This window comes from Alternaria viburni, assembly GCF_023758015.1.
Source record: "Alternaria viburni strain BMP 2772 chromosome Unknown scaffold_8, whole genome shotgun sequence".
NCBI lineage: Eukaryota > Fungi > Ascomycota > Dothideomycetes > Pleosporales > Pleosporaceae > Alternaria > Alternaria viburni.
Window position 1 is genome coordinate 45311 of NW_026055777.1, and position 27937 is coordinate 73247.

Sequence of the window (27937 nt, forward strand, 5' to 3'; positions counted from 1 at the left end):
CCAACCCCTTCCATAGCCAAAGGCCTTCCATAAATACAAAGTCTCATGCAAACCTTGAGAAATGTCCGAAAGGAAACGCTAAACGCCAATCCATGCACATCAAAACAAAATCTGTACCCCGTTCCTCTTCACTCTCAGTAGGTCAACATCTTCTGTCCGCCTTTGCCATCATGGCCCTCACCGGGCTTCGCAAAACTACACCACCGGTCCTTGATGGATACAACCTCGTACGTACCCTCCTCCTGGACTGGAATGCTCATACTCATCTCATGACTGATTTCCGTCTTGATCTCCAGCACTTTGCTCTTCCGTCCCTTGTTTGCATTGGTGCTCCGCGTGTAGGTAAACTCGAAAGGCGGTGTACCCCAGAACTGGAACTCTAGATCCGTACCGCCACCCTCATGAATGTCGATCTCGTGGACTTGACCTCCAGAGAGACGTACAGAGGGGATTGGATGAATGGTCTTGGTAAGATCGAGCGCTGCAAGGCACTCAGAAGCAGAGTCGCGTAGACCAGTGATAGTGAACGATCCTGGAAGCTCAGCGAGACGGCGGAAAGTAGTGCCCGGATTGGAGGCCTTGCGCTCTTGCTTCTCGAAGGTGTAGTATACTGTGAAGGGACTTTGGCCACTAAGAGCGAAGGACAGGCGCTCACCGACACAGAAGTCCTGTCGGTCTTCCAGGGGTGTGGCGGTAGGCGCATCATGAACACTGATTTGCACACGGGGACCACCTGGCGGGGGCTTGAGGGTACATCCACGCGAGTCGCGAACTTTACGGATGGAAATTGACGAGTGACCGAGGTGCATCTTGCGGTGCTCAATCTTGAGATCATACTTGTTTGTGGGGATGCTCTTGTGGACGCTGATTTCTGGCTTAGGGGTACCTTGATGTTTGATCTCCACTTCCAGGTAGAATGGTGCAACGCCCTCCAGCGTGATGGGGATGACTTCTTCGCCCTCTGACTCTCGCGAACAGTAGCTGTATGTCTTTCCAGGTTTATCGAAACGAGCACCAGGACGTGAGTGAACCTGTTGCTGAATCGTGATAGGCGCGAAGTGCTTCTTCGAGTGGTCGTATCTGGCGTCTGCCAGTTTCAGGAAAGTGTACTCGTAAGTACCAGCCTTGGAGGTTTCGGATCGAATCGATGCAAGACCACCGACGGTGTGCAAGTCCTTTTCGCTGACAGAGGCTGTCTTTCCCTTCTTGTCCTTGTATTCCTGTCGGTAAGAAATGTCGAAAGGAGCATTTCCTACGATGTCGTTAGCATTGGCAATGTGTGGGATACTCGGGATAACTTACCGGTTAAAGACACATCGAATGAATCCTCGTCACCCTCGCAGACGGCGTCCTTAATATATTTGCTGCCTTCCAGCACCGCGCTGCTTTCAGGAACACTGAGCGAGGGACGTGCGACCCAAGATACGTCGAATTGGTCAGCCTTTTCATCGATCAAGCCAGGGCAAACAGAGTCCTTAACGGAGATCAACTGATATGTTCCATCTGTCTTGACGTCAAGCCACGAGTTGGGGTTTTGGAAGCTATCCTTCTTGACCTCCTTGGTCTTCAAGTTTTCGTACTCTAGGAACCAAGGGCCGTTTCCAGTAAAGCGAAGAGGAAGTCCGACTTGTCGACTTTCCAAAGCCAAGACTGATTGTTTGCCTTCAATGTGCCCGAAGTACGCCTTGGGTCGTTCGTGACGAACATTGACTCTAGCTACGGGTTTGAGAACCTCTTTGCATTTAGATTTGTCGGTAACACTCGTCAGAGCTACGACGTACTCGCCACCGCTGCTGAGCTTGTCTGTTCGTATCACGTAGTGCGCGGTCTCGGTCTCGATGGTGCGCTTCGTACGCTTGCCATTGTGGACAATTTCGTATTCGAGCTTCCAGGGTGCCTCACCAGCAAAGCCCACGTCAAACTCAACCACATCGTCAATACAAGCTTGCTTAGGTCTACTGCTTTCAATGAAGTATGCTTGTGCGGATGGCTTGACGTCCTGTTGAAGTTTGATGTTGCTAAGGGGCCTCTCTTTGTAAACCGAGTCGCTGATGGTTTTGAATGAGTATTCGTAATGACCCGCATCTGTCGGCGTAAGATCGATCGTACTGCGGAGACTGGCAATCTGAAGTGGCGGCTGCCTGACCTCTCGGCCGTTGTCTTTCTTCTCGGAGTAGGTGACCACGAAAGGTGGACTTCCAACGAAATCAAGGCCAACGCGGAGACCGATGGGGTTGCCCGCGCATTTGTCTATGATGTCCTCGCTGTCTAGCGTGAGGTCCGGCTCGGGCGGGTTGTGTAGTAGGCACGAAGTAGGTTCAAAAACCTCACCCTCGCAGAAGTCGGTCGACACAGACTTGATGGTATAAAGACCGGCGACCTTGATAGTAGGCTGCTCACCCTTTCGCATGACCTGCTTTTGCAGTACAGCATCTGGACTGTGGTAGCCATCCGAAACGATATTCTCTTGGGGTGTGAAGAGATACTCAACGGTATGCGCAGAGTCAATAGCGTTTTTACCCGTAGACTGGTACTGGACGGGTAGACGAGCGGCTTCACCCTTGGGTACCCGAAGCGGGTTCTGTGGGCTACAGCCTCTGAGGAAAGCTGTAGGGCGCTCGTGAACCTCGAATAGTTGACGAATGCCTGCGACCTTGGGCCTTGGGCGCTCGTCATCGTCGACGTTCAGGTAGCTCACGAAGTTGCCCAGTCCATCCTGCACCTCCTCGATTTCGTACTCCCAAGAGCCACTAGTCGTGAGAGATTCGTTCAGAGGTACGAGAACCTTGTGCGGGCGTGCCCAGGAAATGTCTTCGCGTCCGCTCTTGACCAGTGCCTGTGATGTGTGTTTCGACAAGGGCGAGATGGCGTCATCTGGCTGCAGATTCTGGAATTGAGACCCACCGCGGGGCTTTCCATTCACCGTGAGGCGGTACTTGACGTTCAGAGGCGGCGTTCCCTCGACCTCGAGTGCAACGTTGGATAGATCGCTACGGCAGCGATTGTTGCCAGTAGGCTTCACTCGAGCTTGCGGGCAGGTGGCCACGACGACGTTGGTGGACCGCGGTCGGACCAGAAGCTTCGACTGATCCGTAACCTTCTTGAGCAGGTATACACCTGGCTTCTTGATCGTGTAGGCCAGAGTCAATGGATCGTCAGGGTCGGATGACTTCTGCGTCTTCCTAGCCTTCTTCAACATAGACTTGAGCTCTCCCTTCTTAACAACGATGGTCTCGTTGACATTGGTATCGATGTCGATGCGCAGGATCTCCATCTCGTGGGGTTCGGTCTGGTTGATCATAATCGGGATTTCGAGTTGGGTGACGGACGAGTTCAGACAGAACGACTGCCTATCTGGGTTCAAGACTGCAGAACCCTCAGGCAAGATGTTGACAATCTGCTTTCCGAGAATAAGGGAGGCGTTATGTAGGATAGCACCAGGCTTGACGCTCCGCTCGCTGATGGCCAATTCGCTATCCCACAAGAAGCCCACCAGCCCCATAAGCCATGCCTGTACCGGTATGCCAATTCTGAACATGAGCATGACGTCGACGCCCGCATGCAGCACAAACAGCAGGAAGGCGGCGCCGTTGCCCCATTCCAGCCAAGGAATTTCCAGTAGCGGTATGCCGAACATGAACAGCACGTCGAAGAAGCACCATTTCAGGCACAGCACTAACGATTCGTCCTCCTCGACAGCCAGCGTATAGAAGTCGTATGTTCGGTATGCCCATAGGGCGACGTATAGGGCGAAGACATAGAAGCGTTGTTGGGCGGGATCGAGGATGTCGGCGGGTATTAGGGGCCCTGAGCTTGATTGCGCGGGGGCTTTGGGCAGATCTGGCAAGGGCGATTTGATGTTGGGTCGCGGTGTTGTGCCATTCGGGCTCTGGAGGCCGGGGGAGCGGTTCGTGTTCTGTGGTGTTGATGGGAAGCCGCCCACGCCTCGGCGAACCTGGGGTGTGCCGTTCATCGCACCCAGAAGTTAAGCGTCGGCTATATCGTGATCATGGATTGGAAGATGCGACGAAGATGCGTGTTCGGCCGGGGGGTGATCGGGCTTGTTGCGCTGGGCGGACTGTCGGTGGACGTGAAACTCAAACAAACATTTACCTAGAGTCTACGCGACGAGCGCGACAAGGATGCGGGCTGAGATGGATCCGGCCAATCAGAACTGGACGACGCCGAGCTCGTCACGTGCTAGCGCCTCAACCTTGGAACCTTGGAACCTCGACTACCTGCACGCTGCCACTTGCTTTCACGTTCACTTTATACCGTTATCAGCTCGCTTCCTATTGTCTTGTCGAACCCCACAATAGAAAAGATAACCGTGCTTCATTCACAGATCGCCTCCCACCATGCTTGTCTGCTTTCCTTTCCTCCAACCTCCAAACGTCCATATACACACTTGAACTCCTTCAACTCCAAACTACAACTCGCTCTAAGCCTCTCTCAACCCAAATCAGCTAGTATGGAGAGCCAGACTGTCCACGATGTCCGAGCTGGCTCGGATAACAAAGCCGGAATCCAAGAGCAAACCCAACAACAAGCCATACCCAGCAAAGACCTGGCAAACCAAGTCGCCGATACAGTCTCTGCAATCGCAGTAGAAAGCAATGGCGCCTCTACAGCTCAGTCTGTCAATGACTCTACATCTCCAGGCACAGGATCGAAAACGGCCTCACCCAACACCAAGAAGCGAGGTCCTCCTGAACCCGCTACAGCGTCAGAGCCCAGCAGCAAAAAGGCAAAAGACTCGCCAGGCCCACCGTCGCCTCAGAACGGCGCCTCTACCGATCCGGTTTTCCCTAGTCCACCAGACATGCCTGCAACCAACTTCGACAAAGAGACCTGGCAAGGATTCTGCGAAATCGAAAGTGAACCCGCCTGTTTCTCCGTCATCCTCCGCGAGATGGGCGTCCGCGACGTGACGGTACGCGAAGTATTCAGTATGGATACAGACTTCCTTCTCGACAACTTCCCGCAGCCTGTCTACGGTTTCATTCTGCTTTTCCACTACCGCGAATTTGGCAACGACGGCCAGGCAGCCGAGTGTCCCAAGGACGTCTGGTTCGCCAACCAACTGCCCGCCCAGAACAGTTGTGCGACACTAGCCATGATCAACATCATGATGAACCAGAGCAACGAAGCTGATGTGCATATCGGCGAGCATTTGACCCAGTTTAAAGATTTCACACAAGACTTGTCGCCATACCAGCGCGGTGAGGCTTTTGCGAGTTTCGATTTTGTGAAGAAGATTCACAATTCGTTTGCCAAGAAGATGGATATTCTCGAGGGCGACAAACATCTCAGCTACAAAGTCAAACGCGCCCAGCGCATCAAAGCACAGCTGTTGACTGAGAAGACCAAGCCTACCAAGAAGGGATCCAAGTCGCGACGCGCTGCTTCGACCGACACCGTCGCCAGTCACGATAGTGCAGAGAGCGTCGAGGATAACGCGCATCACTACATCGCTTTCGTACCGGTCGGAAACGAGGTCTGGAAGTTGGACGGTCTGGACAGGCAGCCGACGTGCGTTGGCTCCTTCGATCCGCAGCGCGGCGAGACATGGCTTGAGTCAGTCTCCACCACCATCTCTACGCTCATGGCTGCTGGCGACGACGATTACGGCGTTGTTGCTCTGACGCAGTCTCCATTGCTCTCACTGCGCAAGAACGCTGGTCTGACAATCAACACCCTCTCGCATGTCGACACACGCCTCGATGACATCTCAGCTTCTACGTCTCAGGACTGGAGAGATCTTGTTGACCCCAATGAACAGCCGCCTAGTCCCCGTATGCTAGGCCTCGAAGAGCTTCTTGCGGTCAACCCTATCTCCACTACTCTCAAAGCGACCATCGACAGCGAAGACATGACCCAGCTCCTGGCTCGCCGTAGCGATTTGCTTTCGCAAGCCAATCAACTGGCTGCGAACATCATGATGGAGATGCAGAACGAGGCAGAAGAGGATTCGAAGGCTGCACAGCGGCGATACGACTCTGGTCCGGTCATCAAGAAGTGGCTCGAGATGCTAGCCGAAAATGGCTTCCTAGAGGAGAACTTGGATCGCTTCATGCCAGGCAAGGGAAGAAAGTGAGGGTTAGAGATTATGATGATTGCTTTGTGGTTCTACAGCAATCATCTTGGAAATGTTTCATATTTTCGCTCAATATTAGGTCGGAGACCGACAGGCTCGGAATGAGTGGGGATATAACAGCGTTTGATGCGACGCTCGACTAGGGAGCGCAACAAATCGTCATAGCTTTATTTATCTATACTTTTCAACCCCCACCTTGCTTTTAGTCCTGCAACACCTAATCCTCGGGGTATTCGTCTCGCACGTTGCTCACGAAACAACGTTGTTCATCGTCCCAGCGCTTGAAATGGCGGCCAGCGAGTTTCAGCAACGCCTCGGAGGGGTTTGTATCCTCATCCACAGGCTTGATGTTCTCAGCAGCAACGTAGCGAACGGATTTGTCGCAGACACTACTTCAATTAGCATAATATGGTAAAGGCGCTAAGAGATGAACTTACAGTACGTGGTAGAAAGCCTGATTCCTACCTTTCGATAGGGAATCCACACGCATGTTCTGAATCCAGTCTTCGTTCGCGTCGCAGACGACATCCCAGCCTGTAATGACACCCTCATAGCCATAGCGCTTGTGTTGGAATAGCTGGCCGACTTTGAAAGCAACATTTTGCGTGCGCGCAGAGCGATTGGCAACAGGCTTCCGCATTGAGTCAACTTGATGCATGCTCTGCACAAACTGAAGCAGGCGACGACCCTCAGGCTGATTGTAGAACATGGGAATGACGTAGCGTGATAGCAACGTCACGTCCCATGGGTAGTGCATCTGAAAATGCTCGAGCAGGTACGGCAGATATTGGCGACGACGGATCTGGTTATGTCCAGATGAGATATGATCGTCATTGGGCCCAAGGAGGAGCATGGCCCAGATGGTTGCGTAGAACGCGTTGTCCATGTCTGGGTATGAGTTCATCCATGACGCCTGGATGCTGCCCATTCCGGCTTCAGTTTCGCGGATCGTTTGTACCGAGTTCATAATGTTGCGCGCAGTGCGCATTACCATCTCTCGGGTGTTGGTGTCGCTCAGAAAGCCATGGTGTTCGTCCTTTGGGACACCCATGTCGCGTAGGATCCTCTGTAAATCGCCTTGCCGTACTTCGGAGGAAGAGCGAAACGGATCCAGGTACATGTAATCCAGCTGCGCCGAACTCGTCGGCTTGTACTGGCCATCGAGGTTGTAGTTCTTGGGCGCATAGACGAGAGTATAGACGTGGAAAAGGAACCCACAGGGTCGTGCATCAAGGCCGATGCGCTGTGCTACGGCGCAATAGATGGCGACTGAGATGAGTGGAAGAGACTCGTGCGTCGCCGAACGTATGACAAGACCGATGAAGGAATTCCGAAGTGCGCGATACGACGTGTCTGGAACACCGTTGAAGCCTTCGTCGCGGAGGAAGGACGCCAAAGTCGAGGCTTGTGTTCGTGGACTCCAGCTGCGCAAGTCGGGATATGTTTCCAGTAGCCTGTTGGCTAGTGCAGTGATGTCTTCAGCTACCACGTCAATGTCTACATCTTCGCCCACTCTCGCAAATACATCGTATGCGCCCAGAGCTCTCTCTATCGAAATGTCCTTGCCGTCATGCAGATCCGACCACACCTTGATGGCGACCTCGCGATGTATGCGCTCTAGTACGGCATTGGCGTAGTATCGCCTTGCTAGAACGTCGTGCGCATCGTCGGGGCATGCGCATTCCTTCAACAGCGTTTCCTTCGCATCGTACCCAAACTCGGCGATGTCGTTGATGCATCTTATGCGCCCTTGCTGGCGATTCACAATGCGGTTCAAGAGCTCTTTGGTGCGACGCTCGATTGTGTGCTTCGTCATGTAGAGGGCGCGCCAGTCGACATCAGACAACGGGGCTGCAAACTTAGCGATAATGTTGTGGCGAGCGTCCCATGTCTTGAATTGCGTCTTGCACAGGTGACGCCATATTATAGGCGCATCGGTCGTGAGCTCCTTAATGAGTTTGTTCGTCTGCGAAACGGATGCGAGGGAGCGCGGGTCGAGATTTAGGAAGACGGCTTCGAGGATCTCGGTCGGTAAGTCAGTGAAGGAGGGGCGTGGCATGGTGGGCCCGGCGTTCAGGTGGTGTATGGGTGGGGTCGTTCGGCGCTTTCGGGAAGGGGTAGAGTCGTGGGGAGAAACGCAAAGTGCATGGGTAGATGGAGGTTCCGTGTGGCGAGTGAAGGGCGCGCTTGAAGGTTCCGCCGCAGATGTCGTCAACATTGGAACATGGGCGGTCATGAGCGCATGGCTCGCTAAGATTGACTAGCCTCGGCAGCTAAATCGCGATAACGCACCTTCAGTCAACAGGCGTTCTCTCCGTCGTATCGCGGGTCCAGATATACGATCCCGTCACGACAAGGATGAGACTGAGCTAACTCTATGCCTTGTGTCTCGGCCCAGTTAGAGATGTCTCACTCATGGATGCGAGACCTTTTCTACTCATGCCATTCCAACAGGCTAAAGAGCTACACAGCACTCTTGATAGAGCGAGTCCCTGTCACGCTGCGCACTTGACCAGTCGCTGAGGAAAACCGATCGCGTTATGATAAACATGTTGGACGCTTTTGAGAACACCTTCAAAGATGACTACATTGCTATTGTTGGACTAAGCAGAAGGACGACGTGATAACTCGCCGTAGCAGAAACCCGTACCGCCCGGCTTTCTTTCCTTGATGCTGTCAGCGTATCTGCAAGTTAGGCCGTCATTGTCAGCACGAATTCCTTGGCGAAGCTCCGGCTTGCAGCGGAAATGAATGACGAGGCACTCGAAGCAACTCTGGACTCATCGTGGTCAATGCGGTAGACGCGACTCAAGCACAACAGTCAGTTATGTCCGTGAACAAGCAAGACCCTCATATGGTTTTTCCACGTTTGGTCCGGATAGCGCGCGACCGTTGCCGAAGCTCGCTGTCCGCGAGACCCGATCTGCAGCCACAGTTGATGTCACTGCCGCACCGCCGCATTCATTACCATGAACATGACGCCCTAAAACTGAACGGTCTGGCTCACCACTTTTTATCTCTCCTTTTGGCCTTGTAATCCTACACTCCTACATTCCTATCATATCCCGCCATGGCCGACCTCAGCAGAGTAGAGTCGATGCAGTATCCTGCGGGACATCTCTCCCATCTCACCGAGAACCAAGAAGCCCAGCTTCTCGAGTTCAAGAAAGTGTGCCAGGAAGCAGGCTATTACACACCTGCAGCCGGGCCGGTGCGAGCCAGTCATGACGACGAGACCATGCTGTACGCGCAAATCGCGAAGTTGTCGATTTTAGCGGGGCACTGACTGCTTACAGGCGCTATCTGCGCGCGCGTCGTTTTGTTCCCCAAGAGGCCTTTAAGCAATTCAAAGACACGGAAGACTGGCGGAAGGAGAACAAATTAAGCGAAATCTTCAACACCATCGAGGTCGAAGAGTATGAGCAAACGCGCCGCTTGGTAGAGAGTCCCGCATACATGTGCTGTCATCCTGTCTGACAGCCTCACGTAGTACCCGCAATGGCTCGGCCGACGCGACAAACGCGGCATTCCTCTCTTCCTTTTCGAGGTCGCACCGCTGAACTCGAAGAACATCTCCACGTACGAGAAACAACTCGCCAAGTCAAAGACGACCATCCCCAATGTCGCGACCAAGAACCTGCGCCTATTCGCCCTGTATGAGTCGCTCACAAGATTCTACACACCTCTGTGTTCCATGGTCCCTCGTAGCCACCCAGAAACGCCAATCTCGCAAAGCAACAACATCGTGGATATCAGTGGTGTTGGGCTGAAGCAGTTCTGGAACCTGAAGGGCCACATGCAAGATGCTTCGGTCCTGGCCACAGCACATTACCCTGAGACCCTGGATAGGATATTCGTATGTGCACGCGTCTTCTTGAGAGCCATGCAAGTAGAACTGACCAAATCGTAGATCGTTGGAGCGCCTGGCTTCTTTCCCACCGTCTGGGGCTGGGTCAAGCGCTGGTTTGATCCCATCACCGTCTCTAAGATCTTCATCCTCTCCCCGCAGAACGTCTACTCCACACTCTCTCAATACATCGACCACGAAAACATACCGAAGAAATACGGTGGCGGTCTCGATTTCGAGTGGGGACAGCTGCCCAACCTTGAGCCAGCCATCGAGGCGCAAATGAAGTGGGAGAACCCAAATACCCAGGACGGTCGCAAGACGTTCCCTATTGGGCCGATAAAGTGGGAGGAAGGCCAGAATGGCGAAATGGAAGCCTGGGGCGTCGGCAGCGAAAGCGGAACACCGCGAAGAAAACTTATCTTCTCCATTCCCAAGCCTGTAGGATACAAGCAGGGAGATCTGATGCCGCCCACACCTGCAACTCAGATCGGCGACCCTCTCACAACCGTAGGCACAGCGACTCATCCCCCTGATACGAACGAGCCTGAAATCCACACTCCACCCTCAGACACCGAGTCGCGCCCGTCCACGACCGCGGTACCGATTACTACGACCCTACCGATTCGCGCGGGCACATCAGAAGCACGATACGAGCAACAGAACCAAACACACGCATCTGGGCAGCTCGCAGACGGAACGCCCGAGGCAGCAGTCGTTGACCATGGGCATGGAGACAAGACAGTCACAATGGAGCCCAACACGGTGGGTCAAGCACCGAAAGAGGTACCGCTCCCCGATCGTGAAGAACCCGCTGCCCCGGGCTATTTGGACCAAGCTAAACAAGCCGCTGTATCAGCCTCCGCTGTAGTCACCTCGACTGCTACTTCTGCCGCTGAAGCCGTTGCCGGTGTGGTTGGTGGAAATAAGGGGGAAGAGAACAAGGTTGAAGAGCCTGAGAGGATAAAGAGTCCACAGGAACAAGAGATGGATCGCCAGATCGATGCCACGAGTGCCAAGGACGTTGAGGCGTTTCTGAGGGCGCAGACGGCCAGTGGAGGGCATAAGACCAGTTGAACTCCCTCGAAGTCTTTGGATATTGTACTTGGAGTAGAGATTGTATAGATGAGGAACTATTGATACCATACTCTTAACCATGCGTTGAGCTTGGACCGTTCTTGAAGAAACCTGATAGATGCGCAAGGCAAGTCTGCTGCTTTTAGACCCACTTAAGAGCGAGAAGTCATTGGTGGGTGCACATTAGAAAGAGGATGCGTTGGTAAGTTATTCGCGTGGCTGTTGTTATTCAGGTCTCCTATGGAAGTATCTATGCAGCTCAAAAAGTGAGGAGCGCAACATCGATTTTCATTTCCATGATAGATGCCCATGACCTCTTGAATATCCGATTCATGACAAGAAGTGCCAAAACACACGTACTGTAGCTCATTGCTTCATCGTCCTGAAACTGGGTTGTGCGAAGGGTGATGCCGAACTCGCATATATTCGCCACCATTGTTACGCGATCAGACACGTACTTGCAATCTCGCGTGTTCATGCCCTTAACTGTTTCCATAATCACGTAGTCTCTGTCCCTGATCTTTTCCGTGGGACTCAACACTCTTTCCTTAACGACAGGTACACTGGGGGCACGCGCATCGCGGTCATGAGAAAGGAAATTGTTGGTTAACAAGCGAGAAAGTTCGAAACTGCGCAAACGCAAACGCCTCCAGCACCATGTATGAATACTCCGAGGAACAGTACTTGGCATGAAGATACTCGTTCGCTCTGGTCCAATAGTAATTCCATCAGATGCCGGATCTGGCGGTACAGGGATCAGATAGCACGAGACCTTGGAACACCGCTGCTCTTGATATGTCCAGGCACGTGTAAAGTACGTATCTTCCGTTACGTTCTCAAAGATCGCCTCCATTACGGAATCTATGGGGCCTCCTTTTTGGTCCTCTATTTGGAGAATGCTTTCTAGATTATTGTTCTTGTGTGACATGGATATCAATGAGGCATTCATGGTATCGGTAAGACTCAAGCAAGTATGCATTGGAGGTTCTTCTTGATCTCCTTGGTGGAAAGTCTTCTCCAGCGTGTCTTTTGCGTCGGCTTCAATGCAGCGCTGCAAGAAGGTCGCATGGCTTGGGTTCATACTCTTCGATAGGACGATAGCTGTGCATTTGGACCGCTCATAAATTTTATGCATGTGCGCGATATGTTCATCGCGATCTATCGCATCGTCTTGGTCGATACACTCTTGGTCTATCCAGAGGCGGCCAGTCTTGGTTCCCTGGATGTCGTATTGCAATGCCCGGTGAAGAACAGATGGAGGGCAACGTGGCGGACGGGCTTCCGTGTCGCTGATCCAGATCATGAACTTCGGCGTATTGAAGTGGGCGGCAAGACCCTCAGGTTGTGCCCAAGTGTATGACACAGCAACATATTCCCAATCCGGATCATATTCCGCTCTCTGGGTAAGACGTAGATGGACCTAAGATCAGGTGCACGCAGTCAGCATTTATCTCACTTGCAGTTTGTATGGCGAGACCACTGACTGTGTTTCCCGGAGACTCAGAAGGCGGCCTGTCGCGCAGAGTGAGAAATCGAAGAGGAATCTGCGTATCAGAGATGGTTTCCTTGTATTTTGTCTCGAGCTCTGTCAAGGCTGTTTGGAGAGCTTCGATGCTAGGGTATAATTCGCCAAATGTCTTGTCAGAATCAAGCTTCATTTGAATGGCTAGAGGACTGGGGAAGTGGAGGGAAGTGAAGATCACTCTGATAGCCATGAACTCGACGATGTGGCTGGCATCCTGGGGACTAGGCATAGCCCCCCAAGGCTGAGCTGAACATGGACGTATAGAGGCAAGCTTGACGGGCAGCGACACCATCACCTGCAGCCTCCCACATCCCGCAAGGCTGTCCACAGAGAAGTTGTTCGTTCGGCATGCGGCATTGTTCATCACGGGCAGTAGCCATGACTTCTTCGCGCAACTTCAGGGATCAGGGCGAATTGACCGGAGCCTCCATAACAATGTTGAAAGGCAAGGTATGGGAGTTGAAGAAGATGCTCGCGCTTGGTGAGCCTGAAGCCCCCACCAAGCTGCGCACAGATGCTACACCACCAGGCAAGAGCGAGCTCCGCCACAGCGCGCCTGTCAGAGGCAAGCCCAACGAAGGATCCAACCATGCAACCGTCCCATTTCTCAACAAACGCGCAAATGTTACGTCGGCTGACACAGATCATCGACGTAAGTTCTCGTCACACTGACAGTGCTCCAACTTCTCATGCGAGCCATTTCCCCAATGCAGCATGCGACCCATCAGCCTCGTACCACCTACTCAAACGATGCCGCAAACACCGCGCCGGTTAATCGAACGCAAGAACACGCGCCTCCGCTGTCAGCCCGTCAGCCTTGTGCTACATAGCGAACACTGGGGTCCATATCTAGAGCCGAGGAGAACAGAACGCAACGGGTTCTTGGACATTGCGCAAACGGACGCTTGATACGTCACATCGTAGTCACAGCTTGTGGTTCGAGTCAAATTCCCAGACTACTGGAAGCACGCATATAGCTGGAGATCTCAAGTGATGAAGCAGCTGCCATAACGTGCACTCTGGATTGAGTCTCGCGTACGCTTTCCAGCGATCACAATGTGGAACGCGGATTGAAACCCAGTGACAAAGGTTCGGGTATGCTATTCCACTAAACATATAACTCCACAGCATTGAGTGCGAAATAGCAAGTCTATGCATTGCAGTAACATCTATTGACATCGGCAGTTCCATATATTGAGTATTCCCTTCTTACACATCGTTCAGACCAGATAACTAGACTGTAGAGGTCTCGTGCTTAGTAGTGAGGTTCTCGAGAGGAATCTCGATATGCTTGTCAGCGAGGTTCATGTCGCCAGCGAAGGTGCTGTGGGGCTTCCAGTTACGGGAGGTGCGAGGGGTGCTCTCCTCCAACATCTTGTCGACTTGCTCAAGCGTAAGACCCTTAGTTTCCGGAACAAAGAAGTAGGCGAAAAGGACTGTTTATGGATTAGCAAAAGGCTCCATGTGGCTGCAAGGAAAATGGAAAACTTACATGAAACGCAGCAGAGCGAGCCCCACAGGAAGAAGACATTTGATCCCATACGAGCGGAATCATCGCGGTCAGCAACAAGGTAAGGCGTGATGATGCCGATAATGCAGTTCCAGAACCAGTTGCTAGCCGTGGACAGACCGACGCCACGAGATCGAATAGTCAAAGGAAAGATTTCGCCGATCACAATCCAGGCGCACGGTCCCCATGTGGTAGCGAAGACGGAGATGTTCAGGCAAATGAATGCGATCATGGCTCTGGTAGCATTCGGGTTGGCAGGATGGTCAGCAGTGTTTCTACCAGCGGTGGCTCCGATAGCTCCGACGATGAACTGCATGATGACCATGCCAGCAGCTCCAAAAACCAGGAGAGGGCGTCTGCCAATCTTCTCGACCATGACGAACGAGGCCGGGGTGGACAGCACGTTGACAAGAGTTGTGACGAGAGAGATGAGGAAAGGGTTGCTGATGGAGCCGAGTTGCTGGAAGAAGACTGGGCCGAAGTAAAAGATGAAGTTGATACCAGTCAGCTGCTGCATAGCCTGCATGAAGATGCCAATCGTAGTGCGACGGGCGTTGGACGAGGGCTGAGAGAGCTTTCCCTTGAAGCAAGCCATCCATGAACCGAGATAGCTACCCTGGGGAACAACGGACATTTCGTATTCGTGATTAGCAAGAATCTCAGCTAGTTCATCCTGGATATATTCGGAGTCAAGAGGTTGGCCACGGACACGGCCAAGTGCGGCGGCAGCCTTATCGAGCTTGCCCTTCTTGACCCAGTAACGAGGGGACTCAGGGAGGAGAGCGAGACCGATGGCGAGAATGATAGCCCACAGGAACTGTACAGCGATTGGAATTCGATAGGAGCCAGTATCGCGTCTGTTCTGAGTGGCATATACAACGCAGTTGGCGAGTAAGATACCGATGGTAATGCAGAACTGGTAGCCTATCAAAGTCAGGATGTATACATGCAGGCCATGTGGATAGTACTTACCAGCGACTACAGCACCGCGGACCTTCTTGGGTGCGATCTCAGACATATAGAGAATGACAATGGATGAGATGAAACCCACACCGAAACCGGCGATAAGTCGACCAGCAACCATGACACCAAGCCCGGTAGAGGCTGTCTCAAGGATACCTCCGACAATGAAGATACCACATCCCATGATGATTGTGAAACGACGTCCGATAAAGTCAGCAATATCACCAGCCATGATGGCGCCGAAGAAGGTACTGTGTTCTGTTAGTATTCACTGGTAACACTATTGGTCTTTTCTCACATACCCGGCAGAGAGGATGGATGTGACGAGCGACTGCTGCCATGGTACGACCACGAATGTAGAGTTGCGATAGTCTTTGATGGTCTGGCTGGTGGAGTCAAGGCCCGGATATACGACGTCGGGGTATTCAGCTCCAGTGTATTGCTTTATGAAGTAGTCCATGTTGAGGACTCCACCCATCCAGCCAGTGTCATATCCAAAGAATATTCCTCCGAACGCAGCGAATGCGACGATCAGATAGGCTCGAACGGTGACAGGAGCCTCGACCCGGTTCAGGTCATGCGTCCCAGTGAGGGTAACACCACCTCCTGGCATTGTCGCTAATTATTCCAAGATTGCTGGAACAAGAGGTAATTATGATGAAAGGCGCTTTGCGCAGCGTTGAGGAAGCAGAAGTTGGAGAAGGCTGCGGGCGCAATCGACAGTGGGATACCCCAGTTTTTAATATCGCATCCTGAACAGCGGTGATGCTGCAGTGTGGTGCGTGTGTGGCTTTCTATGGTAGCATTGCAATTTCTTACACTAGGCCTGACCAGGTGACTACTCCGCACTTGACACTTCTGGAAGGATTGGTACCATTCTTCATGGGCCGTTGGTATGTGCCAACGGCTAGCGAGAATGTGTATGTCCGCATGTACTGTTGGCATGCGACCGTGTGACCTGTCATCGATCAGCCCACGCTATTGCAGAATTTCCACAAAGACAGCTGCGCTTAAGCTCTAGACAACTATCGATCCGATGTAGACGACCGGATATGTCGCTAGTTCAGGCAGTACAACAGTTGACCCCGGATATAGATCGCCTGGTAGAGACGCCAAAACCTGGGGGCCAAGCTCACTCAAGCTCGCTTTGAAGCCCGTCTTGGCGGTCAAGCCCTGCATATTCATCCCAGTAGACGCTGGCTATCACTTACATGGGGAAGGGACAGGGTGCGAAATGCATGTGAATGGCACTAGTGGACGCTTCTTCAGCCAAGAGCTCTCATCGTTCCATCGATCTGGGGTAATGTTTGGTGCCCGATATACCCTGTTGATCTCCACAAACAGTACGAGCGATACACGATTATGTACATCGAATCAACTTGTCCTTGTGATGGCTGTGGTTTGTCGGCGAAGCCATTGCGCGTCGACACCTGATCGTCTCTTTATTCTTTGTCCAACAGGCGGCGATCTACAGTATATCGCTTACGCGACTCCGGGCATGTTAATGTCCATCACAGACGTTTTGGTAAGTATCCGGGCGTAGCAGACGTGTGCCGCTTCAACGGTCAACCCTTGTGCTGGGCCGAGAACATCCTCGAGCATATGTATGAGCATGTTGATTCGTTCGCGTAGACGAAGGAAGGGTAACGATTCGAAGGTCACCAATGAACAGGACGTGCCCGAAAGTTGGTGTGCCTCGTACATATTGCATGCCTGTCTTGTCGCCCATAGGTAGGTCAGCTCTCGGAACATCAAAGGCAACTGAAGGATCACGCTCACTCCCCAAGTGTGTTTATCCAGGAGATTGGGATAATTAGAGATACTAGTGGCGCCTCTCCCTTTGTCATCACCTTACCGTTTTGCTAGCCACACCCGTGCGGCGGATCTGGAGAACCCTGTCGCAGGTAAGCAGCCACAGACTGTAGAGACCGGAGAGGAAATGAGCGAATAAGCAAAGAACGGCCGGTATCCCTCAGGCGTGCTATCGGATACCTTCCTAAATAACATCGCAGTGGCACCCCGCTCTCGAAGGCGTTCATGGATCCCGTGAAGCGATGCTACTTTGCGACGCCTCCTGGTATCACCCAACAACGGATGCCACCAATCGTCCCGCGAGCCACTAGCACCATCAAACGCTTTACGTCTATTCCATGACCAGAGATGACTTGAAAGTTGGGCGATTCGGAGTGGAGACGGGTGGGCAACGGTCCAACGAGAAGCAACGGCGGACGGGCTTCTCGACAACGGCGCGCTGTGCCGGGCAGGTGGTGTGCATAGACTATGCGCATGTCGAGTTGCGAAGGACGGCGTGCATGCGGGCTATGCACGTGGATGTGCTTCTCATATGAATGTACCCGGAAGCAGGTATCCTTGAATCGCTTTTCTGCCTCCGCGGGCACTTCAGTCAAAGGTCGAGCAGCTCCTGCGCGCAACTATTCCTAGTGCCAACTAGCGTGGTGGGCCTGATTCTGCGGGGCGTACCTCGATCCTACTCCTATGTACAAGCCAACAAGCATTGAAGACTCACTGTACGCGGTAACAAGCATCATAACGAGATCAGTAAGAGAGTCATAGAGAGTTTGTCATAACTGTAAATCCCGTTCACCTAGCCGGTCCTCATGTGCCCATGGAAGTGTCGCGTAAACCGCGCCGTACGTGTTGCATGCAGCACTTTGAGAAACATCACGAAACAAACGCCATGCGCGTCCCGGGCCAGCATCTCGACGCTTCACATGGGAGATATCATCGACCGCAGCGCTCGGCAAAGTTTTTCGAACACGGTCTTGTCGTATGCTCCTCTCATTACTCCCCACGGGCTCAGCATGACCGTTGTGCCCAGGTGGAAACCCGCCTACACTCGAGTGCAACGACAACTTCATTAAGAACAGCAGGTACAGTGAACAGCTTGCATCAAACTTATTGTGTTTTACGCGTTTCTACGTATCGATTTACGCATAACCACGGTACAGCACCATTTGGAACTGGAGGGTTGGGAAATTCCACTCTGCGAAGTATGACCTTTGCGATCTCCTCGGGATTAGCACATCAGTGACTATTACAAATGATCGTGTCCTTTGCGTATAGAATCGAGCTATCCTTCAGACTTCTGCCCTCTGTAGACGATAGTAGCGTGCTTAGTCTCCCTATGACTTCTCCAAATACGCAGCAATACCCTTCTCATCTGTGATGTTTCCGATGTTTGCGGAAACGACCTTGTAACGGTCACTTACGGATTTTCCTAGGTCTTTTCGCATATCCTTATGGATCTGGTCGAAATTCTCGAAGATGGTGGACATGGATAATGCTGTCCATAGATCCACGAGTAAACATCTAGCGAGACTGCTCGAGGGTGTGCCGTTGTACACCATGTTGACTGTTTGCACAGTCGGGACTTGCCATTTCCCGTTCCGTCCTGTCAATTTGGTGGTGGCCAGTGCAGCTTCCATCATAGCGTTTTTGGTCGAAAGGTCTTGAAGTTTCTCGCCCAAAACGAAAACGCGGAGAACAGAGTGGTACTGTTTTGTAACAAAATTGCTGAAGTCATCCGCTGTGAGCTTCTTCAGCTCTTCATCAGTCTCGGTTGCAATAGGCAGCTGTCCCGTATAGAGGTGATTCAGATAGAGGGCGAAAGTGTCCGGTTCATCGTCGGGGAAACTGATGATCCTTGTGTCTGCCTCCTGCCAGTTGCCATTCATGGCGCGCCGGAAGAACTCCGAACGGGAAATGAGAAAGGTCTCGTGCGCGGTGAACTCCTCGGTGTCCGGTGCCTTCCCAACGCGTATGGTGACTGTCGAGGTAGACTTGAAGCTACGGTTATGATGTCAGTCTCGCAATCGCTTGCAGAATGCCCCGCCGGTGTTGCCATCTTACCTCATGGTGCTTGACTTCCTGCCTTGAGCAGTCTTCGGGCTCGACATGACGATGCGATCCACGCCAGGTGGTGTTGGTGGTGGTGTGTAGCTTAGGAGTAAGACGTCGAAGATTGGACTGAAAGATCTATAAATCTGTGGTCTGTGCGCGATGCCAAAGTGAAGGTGAAAGTGAGAGCCTAGGTAGGAGAGGGCGGCAGGCAGGCGTCAACGAGCAACCAGTTTCCACGGGCCCAGCATCGACTGCGTGTCTAGGAGACTATGATAGGTCGTGGCTGGGGTGGTACGGTACCCGCTTTGAAGTGTACATATCATCTTATACCACACCCATATCGGAGACTAATTTCACCAGTAGTGTTCCTTTCCGCAGACGATATGTCCTCAAAATCATTTGATGCCTCCGACAAGCGGCCATGCAGCAATATCTTCGTCTCCGCCGAATCCAAAGCCGATAATCTCGCAATGGCAGGTGTGATGTGCTCTTTCTCGATTGCTCAACGCGCGTGCAGGCTACAAACCGCGTTCGTCTAGTTGTAAGAAAGCATGCGTCGACATTTGTAAACCGGTGTAATGGCAGATAAGAGGTACAGAGATGCGCTCCCTTAACGGATTCTAATGGAAGTGATGGCTGGGACAATACGCGTGTTCACTTTTTCCGAGAGCTGGCCTAGTGAATGTCGTGAAGGCGTTCGAAGTAGCTCGTCTTCCTTTCTAAGATGCTCGTAGTAATCTCACCGGTACCCTCGGAAACATGTGAGACACGACCGGAGCTCTTTTGGAGCGGCGCAGGAAGCTGCAAGTCGGCGTTCCTGTAGAATGTGCCCGGTAGCCGGCACCCGGAAGGGATGAGAAGATCGGGCAGAGCCGGTTATCTTATCAGAGACCCACATACCCCTCACATGACTCGCAACATTCACGCGTCAGATCAAAACAACGCGTCACATTCACCAAGTTCAGAGACGCGTAACGTTTGAAGTATGTGTTGATTTCAATTGCTTGAGACGATAGCATCACGTCGTTAGCTAGCCTCCCATAACGCCAGATTGCGACGCTGAAGAGAACAATGACAGTAGAGTAGACATCCATCCGCAGTGACAGACACGCGCCAGAACGCCCGGCCAACATGATATATCCCAGGTAAGAAAATCAGGGACGAATACCGTAGGCCTGCCTCGCCATATCCGCCGGTGGCCGAACCACGCCCACCTGTAAAACCCATAGACTAGTAGTGTGACAAAGGGAATACGTGAAGAAGATGTCGTCTAGCGTACGCTCCGAAGCTAACGCACGGTAGCATGGTAAAATGAAAAAGGTCAACAAGAACAAGGAAGCTTAAGCTGAAACAGCTCATGCCTTGGCCTTTGGTGTTGCCTTCTTGGGCGTCGCCTTCTTCTTGGGTGTGGTCGCCTTCTTCGCTGCGGCGGTCTTCTTTGCTGCTGGTGCCTTCTTGGTTGCCTTGGTTGCGGCGGCGGGAGCCTTGGTCTTGGTGACGCGGCCAGACTTGGTCTTTCCTAGCACGCGCGATACCTCCTCCTCGACGGCGGGGGCTGCGGTGGGGGCAGTCTTGCGGGGTTTGCTGGCGTTGGCCTTGGGCTTAGCGGCAGGGGCAGCTTTGGTAGCAGCAGTTGTGGCAGTGGCCTTCTTCGGGCGACCGACAGCCTTCTTGGGAGCAGCAGCCTTGGTGGTGGTGGCCTTGGCCTTCTGTAGAGGAAGTCAGACATGTAGGCTCATGACAGCAGGCAGATACTTACAGTGGTCGTGGCCTTCTTGGTGGCGGGGGCCTTCTTCTCAGTAGTCTTCTTCTCGACGGTCTTCTTCTCAGTGACCTTCTTCTCGGCCTTGGTCTCAGACTTCTTGGTAGCGGTGGCAGCGGCAGGCTTGGCCTCCTTCTTCGCAAGCTTTACTGGTCCAGATGTGCCTACATGACGCGTCAGTAAGGTTCAGATGGCTCATGACACGTGCGTGTAGGGTACACAGCAGCGACGTGTTGAAGACGTGTTGTCGCGCAGACTTGGTGGAGAGACACTTACCCTTGGGACGCGCAAAGTCACCCTTCTCCTCGCCGGAAGTAATAGCACGGTTGACGTGACTCCTGAAGGCAGCATCGCTAAGGTTGCCGACCTTGTTGTTGGCTTGGATGTACTTCTGGATAGCTTGACGGCTGTTGGCGCAAAGTCAGCGTGAGTTCTGAGGTACGCGCCCTTTCAGACGAAAGCATGCCGCGACACATGAGCGACGGCATGTGGGGATTAATTTTACTAACCTTGATCCATTTCGTTCCTTAAGCTGTAGCATGCATAGAGCTCGTCAGTAATCATGTTCACTTGAGGGAGTAATGTCATGGAGCGTTATTGTGATTTGCGCTGAAGTTGGCGTTGCGAGCTGTCGCAAGCTGTCGCAAACTCATATGCAAGGCAACACGCCTGGGATAGACTCACGTTGATGATAGCATCCTTAACCATGTCTAAAAGAGTCAGCATTGACCTGCGACAAAGACGCGACTATCGGGCAACCGACGCGACCGCGTTGGGCTGAGATATCATAGTACATACCGATGTAGGAGCCATGGGCAGGTGCGGCAGCGGCGGCCTTGGCCTTGGAAGGGGTGGTGTTCTTCTTGGGAGGCATTGCTGCTAGTGGTTTGGATGGGAAGATAGACGCGTTACTGATGCTTCGAACGAGAGGGCGAACGTGAAAATCGATGGAACGATAGTGGTGGTGGGAAGTCTGGAAGTCGCTGAGTTGGGGCAAGCACGCGGCGGGTGGGGTATGCGCCGTTCTTATACTTTTCAGGGATCAGAATCGGCGCCCCCAGATCACCAACTCGAAGGCGCTAATCTTCCAGGCCTGATCAAGATGCGCTTCAGTTTGATCTCATGTTGCAATACTGCCGCCTACGCTGACTAGGCGCCGTGCGGCTGCTGTCCGTTCGATTTGTTGGGGGTCTTTCCTGTCTCCCTGCTGGAAGCGCAGCCCTTCACCCCATCTCCTCTCCTTCGAGTCGCTCTTTTCAACTTGGTGACGCTTGACCATGGCCAACGCATGCCAGGAGCCTTACCACAGGCACCTTTGGCCTCGAGCTTCAGTCGTGCCAGTAGTCTCTGCTTGTTGTTTCGTCTGAGTCATCTCTGTCAATCCACGATAGCTGCAGCTTGCGTCTTGAAGGAATCGATTTTGCGCAAGCTTCCGCTCGAATCCTCGAAGCCTATTGACGAGACGCGTTGCTACATGCTTACTGTTTGCTTTTTCTCTATGCCAGTCTTGTACTCGATGGAATGCTCCATTATTTATGTTGGCTTGATAGGCTCTCGGGACTCGAGTCTAGTCTTGATGGTTGTGGTTTTGGCGATACATGCGTCGCGTCATCTACCTTCCATGGTGTTTCGCTCTGCGCGCCGACACCTCGAACACGACCCGCCTCCACGCGTACAAATTGGCAAAGCAAAAACATCCTCCTTGTTTTTGGTTATTGCGCAACGCATACATAGATTTTCAGAGCATTCCCTCGAGCGTGTCGGCCAGCATGGTGTTGAATTGATGACGTGTTGCAGTGTGTCAGGCGGGGTGATCACGCGTACAATTCTATCGCTACAATCCTCTTCCGCACAACCTCTGTTGTTAAAGCATAATTGGGTGCCTTAAGAACCCAAAGCGCATACCCAAAGGCTCATTTTCTGAGTAGCGGATCCATCCAACCTATATACAATGCGTTGTGGTTGGCATGCGAACGCGGCGTTGTTTCGCGGCTCTTGGCCAGACAGTGTGGGACAGCCCATCACTGATTGCCAGCAGCCAACATACGGAAAGCCGACATTAGCCACTTGTAGGAGATAGCCTAGGGCAGACGTGAACTGATGTTTAGTATAAGCTCATATCTATATATCTGGTCTTCCGAGTATCCTACAATGCGCGGATGTCTTACCTGGGCACGCTGCATGATCCTGCTAGTAGAGAAATTACCTACAATAACTTCTACGACTAGGGCCGGTTCTTGTGCTCCTACAAATTCATCTCTCATATTAAAGGACATAGCTCTCATCCACACTACTCTGTAGTTGTTGGGGAGTTTGGGTTGGTATGGCCATCGGGTTTTTGAGTGTTCTAATATTGTGTTCGGGTCGTGGGATATTGCAGCACTAAAACCGCCCATGATAGAAATTCAAAAAATCTTAACGCCATCACTTGCGCCATGATAGCCAAAAGATACTTAGAAAACCAAATCACCACAGCGACAGAATAACATTGTCTTTTCCACAGGTTGTAGGAGGCTACCTAAGTAGTTCTGAATATACCAAAAGAGTGGACTTGTGCACACCTTCTTTGGAGATGCCAGCATTATACCTACAACCCCAGCGCAGTCAAACTACACTGACAAGCCTTACACGAAGAAAACGGCAATATGAGAAGGGACATTGGAAGGATAGAGCTTAGTACGCAGAATCATGTACATCACACGACATTCAATACCTAGGTATGTCGGAGCCATCGAGAGGCTAACATTAACCACCATTCCGGGTAGTGATGCATTACTATGTCGGAACACAAGGCTTATAGTCAATTCACGAGAAACACAGTGAAATAGAAGGAGCGTACACAGCAACATCGCGAGGAAGTTCGAGCCGTATTGAAGCGAGCCGTCTGCTTCGATGTTACTTTCGTTACTGTCGGGAAGAGCGAAACGAACAGCCGTTTGCCGCGTACAGCGAGGCCGTGAAGACATAATATAGGGACGTAAGAAGGAGATTCGTCGAGCACAAAAGTCGCGGACGTAAAAGGGTGGTGTGGGACGCGCTCGATATCGTGTTGTTTGGGCTGGTTCGTCTCGGAATCCGCGGGCAGATAGGTTGACGTCTTTGACGCGGAAAGTGATGTGGCAATAGTCTAGATGCGCATCTTGATAAATGAACACGAAGTTCAGTAATTGCCTCATCACTCCGGATTTGTGGGGTACGACCTGTGCTCTTGTTTGAGAGCGATGCTCACCTTTGTGCCCTATGTGCCATCTCAGTATTAGGTACGCTTGTGAGTCTGATGTGCAGCTCTCGCCAAACTCGAACCGATTTTTGAGCTGGCACTGTGATACGGTCTCATTACTTTGAGTACATTGGAATGGCATTTTCCGAAGACGCGTGGACTGTTGTGTTCAGCTTGATGCACAAATCGCCGTCAGTACCGAGGACTGCTTCGTCGCGAACCCCTTTTCGCTACACCGCCATGCAACGATGCAACCCGAGCAGAACACGAGCAACGACGATTGTCGCCCATCCCAATGTTGTTTCGACCGTGAAGGTCGGTCAAGGAGCGTTCGGTCATGCGATCTATTCCTGTGTCTCGCCTGTCGGCCGGCCAATAGGATCACCTCGGGCTGTTAGCCCGGGTTCAAAATTGGCAGCAGCTAGCCAGCCTCCGTTAATTCATTGCTGGCATCGGCCCGTCGACGTGTCCACCGCTGCGTCACTCACCACACATTCCATTCGACGTTTTGCGCACACGCCACGTTTGCTTGCCGGCATTTCGGAGAATAGGCCTCGCACGACCCTGAGTAGCAGAGACCATCGTGGCGCATGCATTATGCGAGACCAAAATATGGCATACGGAAGATTCTATGGGCCAGTGCTCGTGTTCGGATCGAATGTGACCTCATGTCGCTGTATTGTTGGGGCTACTCTCGTACGGCCGCGAGGAGACTGTATACGAGGTCGCTGTGTATATAAGAGCTGGAGGTCTTGCTCTATAGATCATCATCCAACACAAACACATTCAAACATCAAGACTACATCCACCAACCAGCTTACCATCTTCACCCTACACTACTTCCACACCCAACTACAATCAAGATGAAGTTCACCACCGCTGCCATTGCTGCCACCGCCGCCAGCCTCGTCACTGCTCTCCCCACCGACTCCAAGATCAAGGACGGCGATGTCTTCACAATCCAAACCATCCGCTCAGGCAGCGACTTCCAGTACAGCACCTTCCAGGCTGTCCAGAACTCCCTCGTGATCAACGCAGGCCAGCAGAACGCTTCCTGCGGTCCAGAACCCCACAACTACGCTTCATTCCAGCTCAGCAACGGCAGCCTCTATCTCTACACCGCCAACCCCCCTCAGCAATTCTTCGTTGACAGGTCTGGCATGGGTCAGGGTGTCATCCAATACACCACCGGTGCTCAACCCATGGTGAAGAACGGAGAAAGGACTACCTTCGCCATCAACGACGACGGAAACCTTGTCTTCCGTGACCAGACTGGCGAGGACATCGAGTTCCAGGCTTGCCAGCCTTCTCTCGGTGGCGGCTACTCCGTCTGGTTGGGCGGTGTTACCCGTCCTGCTGGAGCCGACGAGTGCTACGGCTTCATCGCAAGGGCGATCAAGGAAGAGAACCCCACCAAGTGCCTCTACACCCAGTACCCATAAGGGAACCGCAACGGACACCTTGGCTTCGTCGATCGCGGATCGTAAAGGCTATCTACACTGCAAATATTTGAGCAACATTCTTTTCTTGTAAATACAATACGTAAATAGACAACATTATTTCAACCTAAACATTTCGGATCCGGATGGAAGTGATTCTGTCTGCAGTGTGTAGTCTGACCTGCTTTTACCTGTGGTATGATTTTGTGACAGCTTTCCTACAAACCCATCACACAGCTGGATGAGAGAAGTGAATCGATATTGAGAGATAGAGATCCAGCTCATGAACGAAGACTGCGTCATACTGGGAACTCATCGCCACATTGGACGAACAGAAACCATCGAAGAAGAAAGAGAGAGGATGACGCCCATATCAAAAGCAAAACGAATATGGTGTGGACTTGGATGGGAAAGTGGTGAGGTTCGGACTACGCCGAGCGATCTCCTGCAGGCTAGCGCGCCATGCTGATAAGCCGCAGGGTCCGCTCGTCCCTGGGCTAACGCAATCGTCGTCTTATCGCCAGGCACGCGTTACACGTGCACCCGTCACATTCGCCCTGAGACGCCATCTGACTGGTCCCCGAGCAGCAGATCACCATCATGCCCCAAACGCGGCCCTGCGTGACCTCGCCCGGCGTGATGGCTGGTACTGCGCCTTGAGTGGCTATGTCCTCGGTCCCTTTCATCCCCCATAAACACCCATCCCCAGCGCCATCGTCGGGGTGGCCATAGTACACCTACGCACTACCCTACCTCGCCCCGAACCTGTTGCACCAGTCGAATCGTCGAAAAGACATCTCGGGCTCTCCGTTGACGCACTTACGGAAAGCAACCCGGCGGCGACAGACTAGACTAGAGGACCGACCTTCCGCATCGAGCAACAGTGTATTCGCTGCTTGCGAATCAGCGACAGCAACGTGAGGGCGTGTAATCTGAGCTGCCGTTACGGGAGGGATCGATCCGCGAAAGCTTGTGTAGTCTTGTTGCACAGCGCCAAATTATCTCCTCCGTCCTTGCAGTAGCACGAGGCAAGCGGGAACATGCCGGCCATGCTAGACTCCCTGGTGGGAGCCGCGAGGGAGAAGGTACATAACGCCGCGGCTTCCACTGCAGAGATGTTGGCAGCAGAATCAACAGCCATGCCTTCTCTCAAGACCCTCAGCAAGATCGCCCTTGGTGGTGCGCAAGTCATCCTCGGCCATGGAGGACGCGTCATGGGCGACTTTACCCAAAGCTGCCCCAATGCGCAATTGAGCTGCCACAACACCACCGCCGTGGAGAACCTGTGCTGCTTCAATGCGCCGGGCGGACAGATCCTACAGACGCAGTTCTGGGATGCTTCGCCTGCCACTGGACCAGAGGATAGCTGGACCATCCACGGTCTATGGTAACATTGCCCTTCACCTGCAGCTACCTACTCATGCTAATCATACTGTCCAGGCCCGACCGATGCGACGGCACCTATGACGCCAACTGCGACTCCTCGCGCGCCTACTCCAACATCACTGCCATCCTCAACTCCTTCGGCGCAACCGACCTTCTTTCCTACATGTCCACATACTGGAAAGACTACAAGGGCGACGATGAGTCCTTTTGGTACCACGAGTGGGCTAAGCACGGCACCTGTATCTCGACGCTCGAGCCCGAATGCTACGACGACCACAAAGCCACAGAGGAGGTGGTTGACTTCTTCCAAAAGACTGTCGACCTCTTCAAGACGCTCCCAAGTTACGAGTGGTTGAGCGCAGCGGGAATCACACCCAGCACAAGCAAGACATACACATTCGCTGCCATCCAAAGCGCGATCCAGGCCAAGCGCCCCGGTGTCGAAGTTACCCTAGGCTGCAAGTCCGGCGCACTCAACGAGATCTGGTACCACTACGATGTTCGAGGTAGCGTGCAGACTGGCGAGTTTGTTGCTTCAGACCCCGATGGCACAAAATCGACATGCCCCCAGACGGGCATCAAGTACCTCCCCAAGAACGCTGGATCCTCACCTCCGTCTACCACCACGACTGCTGGTGGACCCGCACCCACATCTGCGCCTGGAACGCCCTTCAGCGGTAAGGGCTACCTCAACGTTGTCGTCAACGGCGCGAAGAAGGGATGTATCATTTCCAAGGGCACCTGGTACACAACCGGCACCTGCGCGACTTTCACCGCTGCCGAGGCAGACAACGGCTTCACTTTGTCGAGCTCCAAGGGCAAGTGCGGCATCGTTGGTGGAGCGCTAGCTTGCGACGGCTCTGCCAGCGTGACCGGGTTCACAAACGCGGACGGTAACTTGGCTGCTGGCGGCAACGCGCAATGGAGTGCCGACAAGGTTGCGTCGGGAAGTACACAGCAGACTGTGTACGCTGGCGGAGATCACTCCGCTACCTTTTCCATTACCTGGCAGTCGGCGTAAACGCCACAGGTCTCAGCATAGACTTATTAGCATTCAATCCATGACATCAATACCTGTGAATATCGTGGCAGCCAAGCTTCATGAACTTGTGATTGGAATCGTCTCTCTCGACTCTGGCTGCTTTGAGTGAAGAATGTCGTTTTCGATCAACGGCACAGCTGCTGCGCGGATTATATAAGTTCACATTTGTGTAGAGCTTCATGCCTAAAATAAATGGTCATCACACAAT

At 52.8% G+C, this 27937-nt stretch overlaps 10 protein-coding genes across 10 annotated transcripts; 5 read left to right on the forward strand and 5 right to left on the reverse strand.

Moving 5' to 3' along the window:
- Nucleotides 1-134: 134 nt before the first annotated feature.
- J4E79_004443 (uncharacterized protein) lies at nucleotides 135-3973 on the reverse strand (the record flags this gene model as incomplete). The annotated part of the gene is made up of 2 exons (XM_049353328.1): nucleotides 135-1252; nucleotides 1303-3973. 2 exons carry the CDS (start codon nucleotides 3971-3973, stop codon nucleotides 135-137), a joined length of 3789 nt encoding a protein of 1262 aa, XP_049211776.1.
- A 498-nt stretch (nucleotides 3974-4471) lies between these two features.
- J4E79_004444 (uncharacterized protein) lies at nucleotides 4472-6097 on the forward strand (the record flags this gene model as incomplete). Its single annotated transcript, XM_049353329.1, has 1 exon — nucleotides 4472-6097. The coding sequence occupies one exon, from the start codon at nucleotides 4472-4474 to the stop codon at nucleotides 6095-6097; it is 1626 nt and encodes a 541-aa protein (XP_049211777.1).
- Nucleotides 6098-6314: 217 nt separating this feature from the next.
- J4E79_004445 (uncharacterized protein) lies at nucleotides 6315-8156 on the reverse strand (the record flags this gene model as incomplete). The annotated part of the gene is made up of 2 exons (XM_049353330.1): nucleotides 6315-6486; nucleotides 6535-8156. 2 exons carry the CDS (start codon nucleotides 8154-8156, stop codon nucleotides 6315-6317), a joined length of 1794 nt encoding a protein of 597 aa, XP_049211778.1.
- Nucleotides 8157-9167: 1011 nt separating this feature from the next.
- J4E79_004446 (uncharacterized protein) lies at nucleotides 9168-11021 on the forward strand (the record flags this gene model as incomplete). The annotated part of the gene is made up of 4 exons (XM_049353331.1): nucleotides 9168-9340; nucleotides 9394-9535; nucleotides 9588-9953; nucleotides 10008-11021. 4 exons carry the CDS (start codon nucleotides 9168-9170, stop codon nucleotides 11019-11021), a joined length of 1695 nt encoding a protein of 564 aa, XP_049211779.1.
- A 1903-nt stretch (nucleotides 11022-12924) lies between these two features.
- J4E79_004447 (uncharacterized protein) lies at nucleotides 12925-13455 on the forward strand (the record flags this gene model as incomplete). The annotated part of the gene is made up of 2 exons (XM_049353332.1): nucleotides 12925-13175; nucleotides 13260-13455. 2 exons carry the CDS (start codon nucleotides 12925-12927, stop codon nucleotides 13453-13455), a joined length of 447 nt encoding a protein of 148 aa, XP_049211780.1.
- A 324-nt stretch (nucleotides 13456-13779) lies between these two features.
- J4E79_004448 (uncharacterized protein) lies at nucleotides 13780-15632 on the reverse strand (the record flags this gene model as incomplete). Its single annotated transcript, XM_049353333.1, has 4 exons — nucleotides 13780-13982; nucleotides 14039-14980; nucleotides 15029-15270; nucleotides 15322-15632. 4 exons carry the CDS (start codon nucleotides 15630-15632, stop codon nucleotides 13780-13782), a joined length of 1698 nt encoding a protein of 565 aa, XP_049211781.1.
- Nucleotides 15633-18162: 2530 nt separating this feature from the next.
- J4E79_004449 (uncharacterized protein) lies at nucleotides 18163-18936 on the reverse strand (the record flags this gene model as incomplete). The annotated part of the gene is made up of 2 exons (XM_049353334.1): nucleotides 18163-18826; nucleotides 18890-18936. 2 exons carry the CDS (start codon nucleotides 18934-18936, stop codon nucleotides 18163-18165), a joined length of 711 nt encoding a protein of 236 aa, XP_049211782.1.
- A 1299-nt stretch (nucleotides 18937-20235) lies between these two features.
- Nucleotides 20236-21516, reverse strand: J4E79_004450 (uncharacterized protein; the record flags this gene model as incomplete). Its single annotated transcript, XM_049353335.1, has 6 exons — nucleotides 20236-20589; nucleotides 20640-20806; nucleotides 20919-21049; nucleotides 21152-21174; nucleotides 21327-21352; nucleotides 21441-21516. The coding sequence occupies 6 exons, from the start codon at nucleotides 21514-21516 to the stop codon at nucleotides 20236-20238; spliced, it is 777 nt and encodes a 258-aa protein (XP_049211783.1).
- A 3209-nt stretch (nucleotides 21517-24725) lies between these two features.
- J4E79_004451 (uncharacterized protein) lies at nucleotides 24726-25304 on the forward strand (the record flags this gene model as incomplete). The annotated part of the gene is made up of 1 exon (XM_049353336.1): nucleotides 24726-25304. One exon carries the CDS (start codon nucleotides 24726-24728, stop codon nucleotides 25302-25304), a length of 579 nt encoding a protein of 192 aa, XP_049211784.1.
- A 1046-nt stretch (nucleotides 25305-26350) lies between these two features.
- Nucleotides 26351-27708, forward strand: J4E79_004452 (uncharacterized protein; the record flags this gene model as incomplete). The annotated part of the gene is made up of 2 exons (XM_049353337.1): nucleotides 26351-26688; nucleotides 26742-27708. 2 exons carry the CDS (start codon nucleotides 26351-26353, stop codon nucleotides 27706-27708), a joined length of 1305 nt encoding a protein of 434 aa, XP_049211785.1.
- Between the last annotated feature and the right edge of the window lie 229 nt (nucleotides 27709-27937).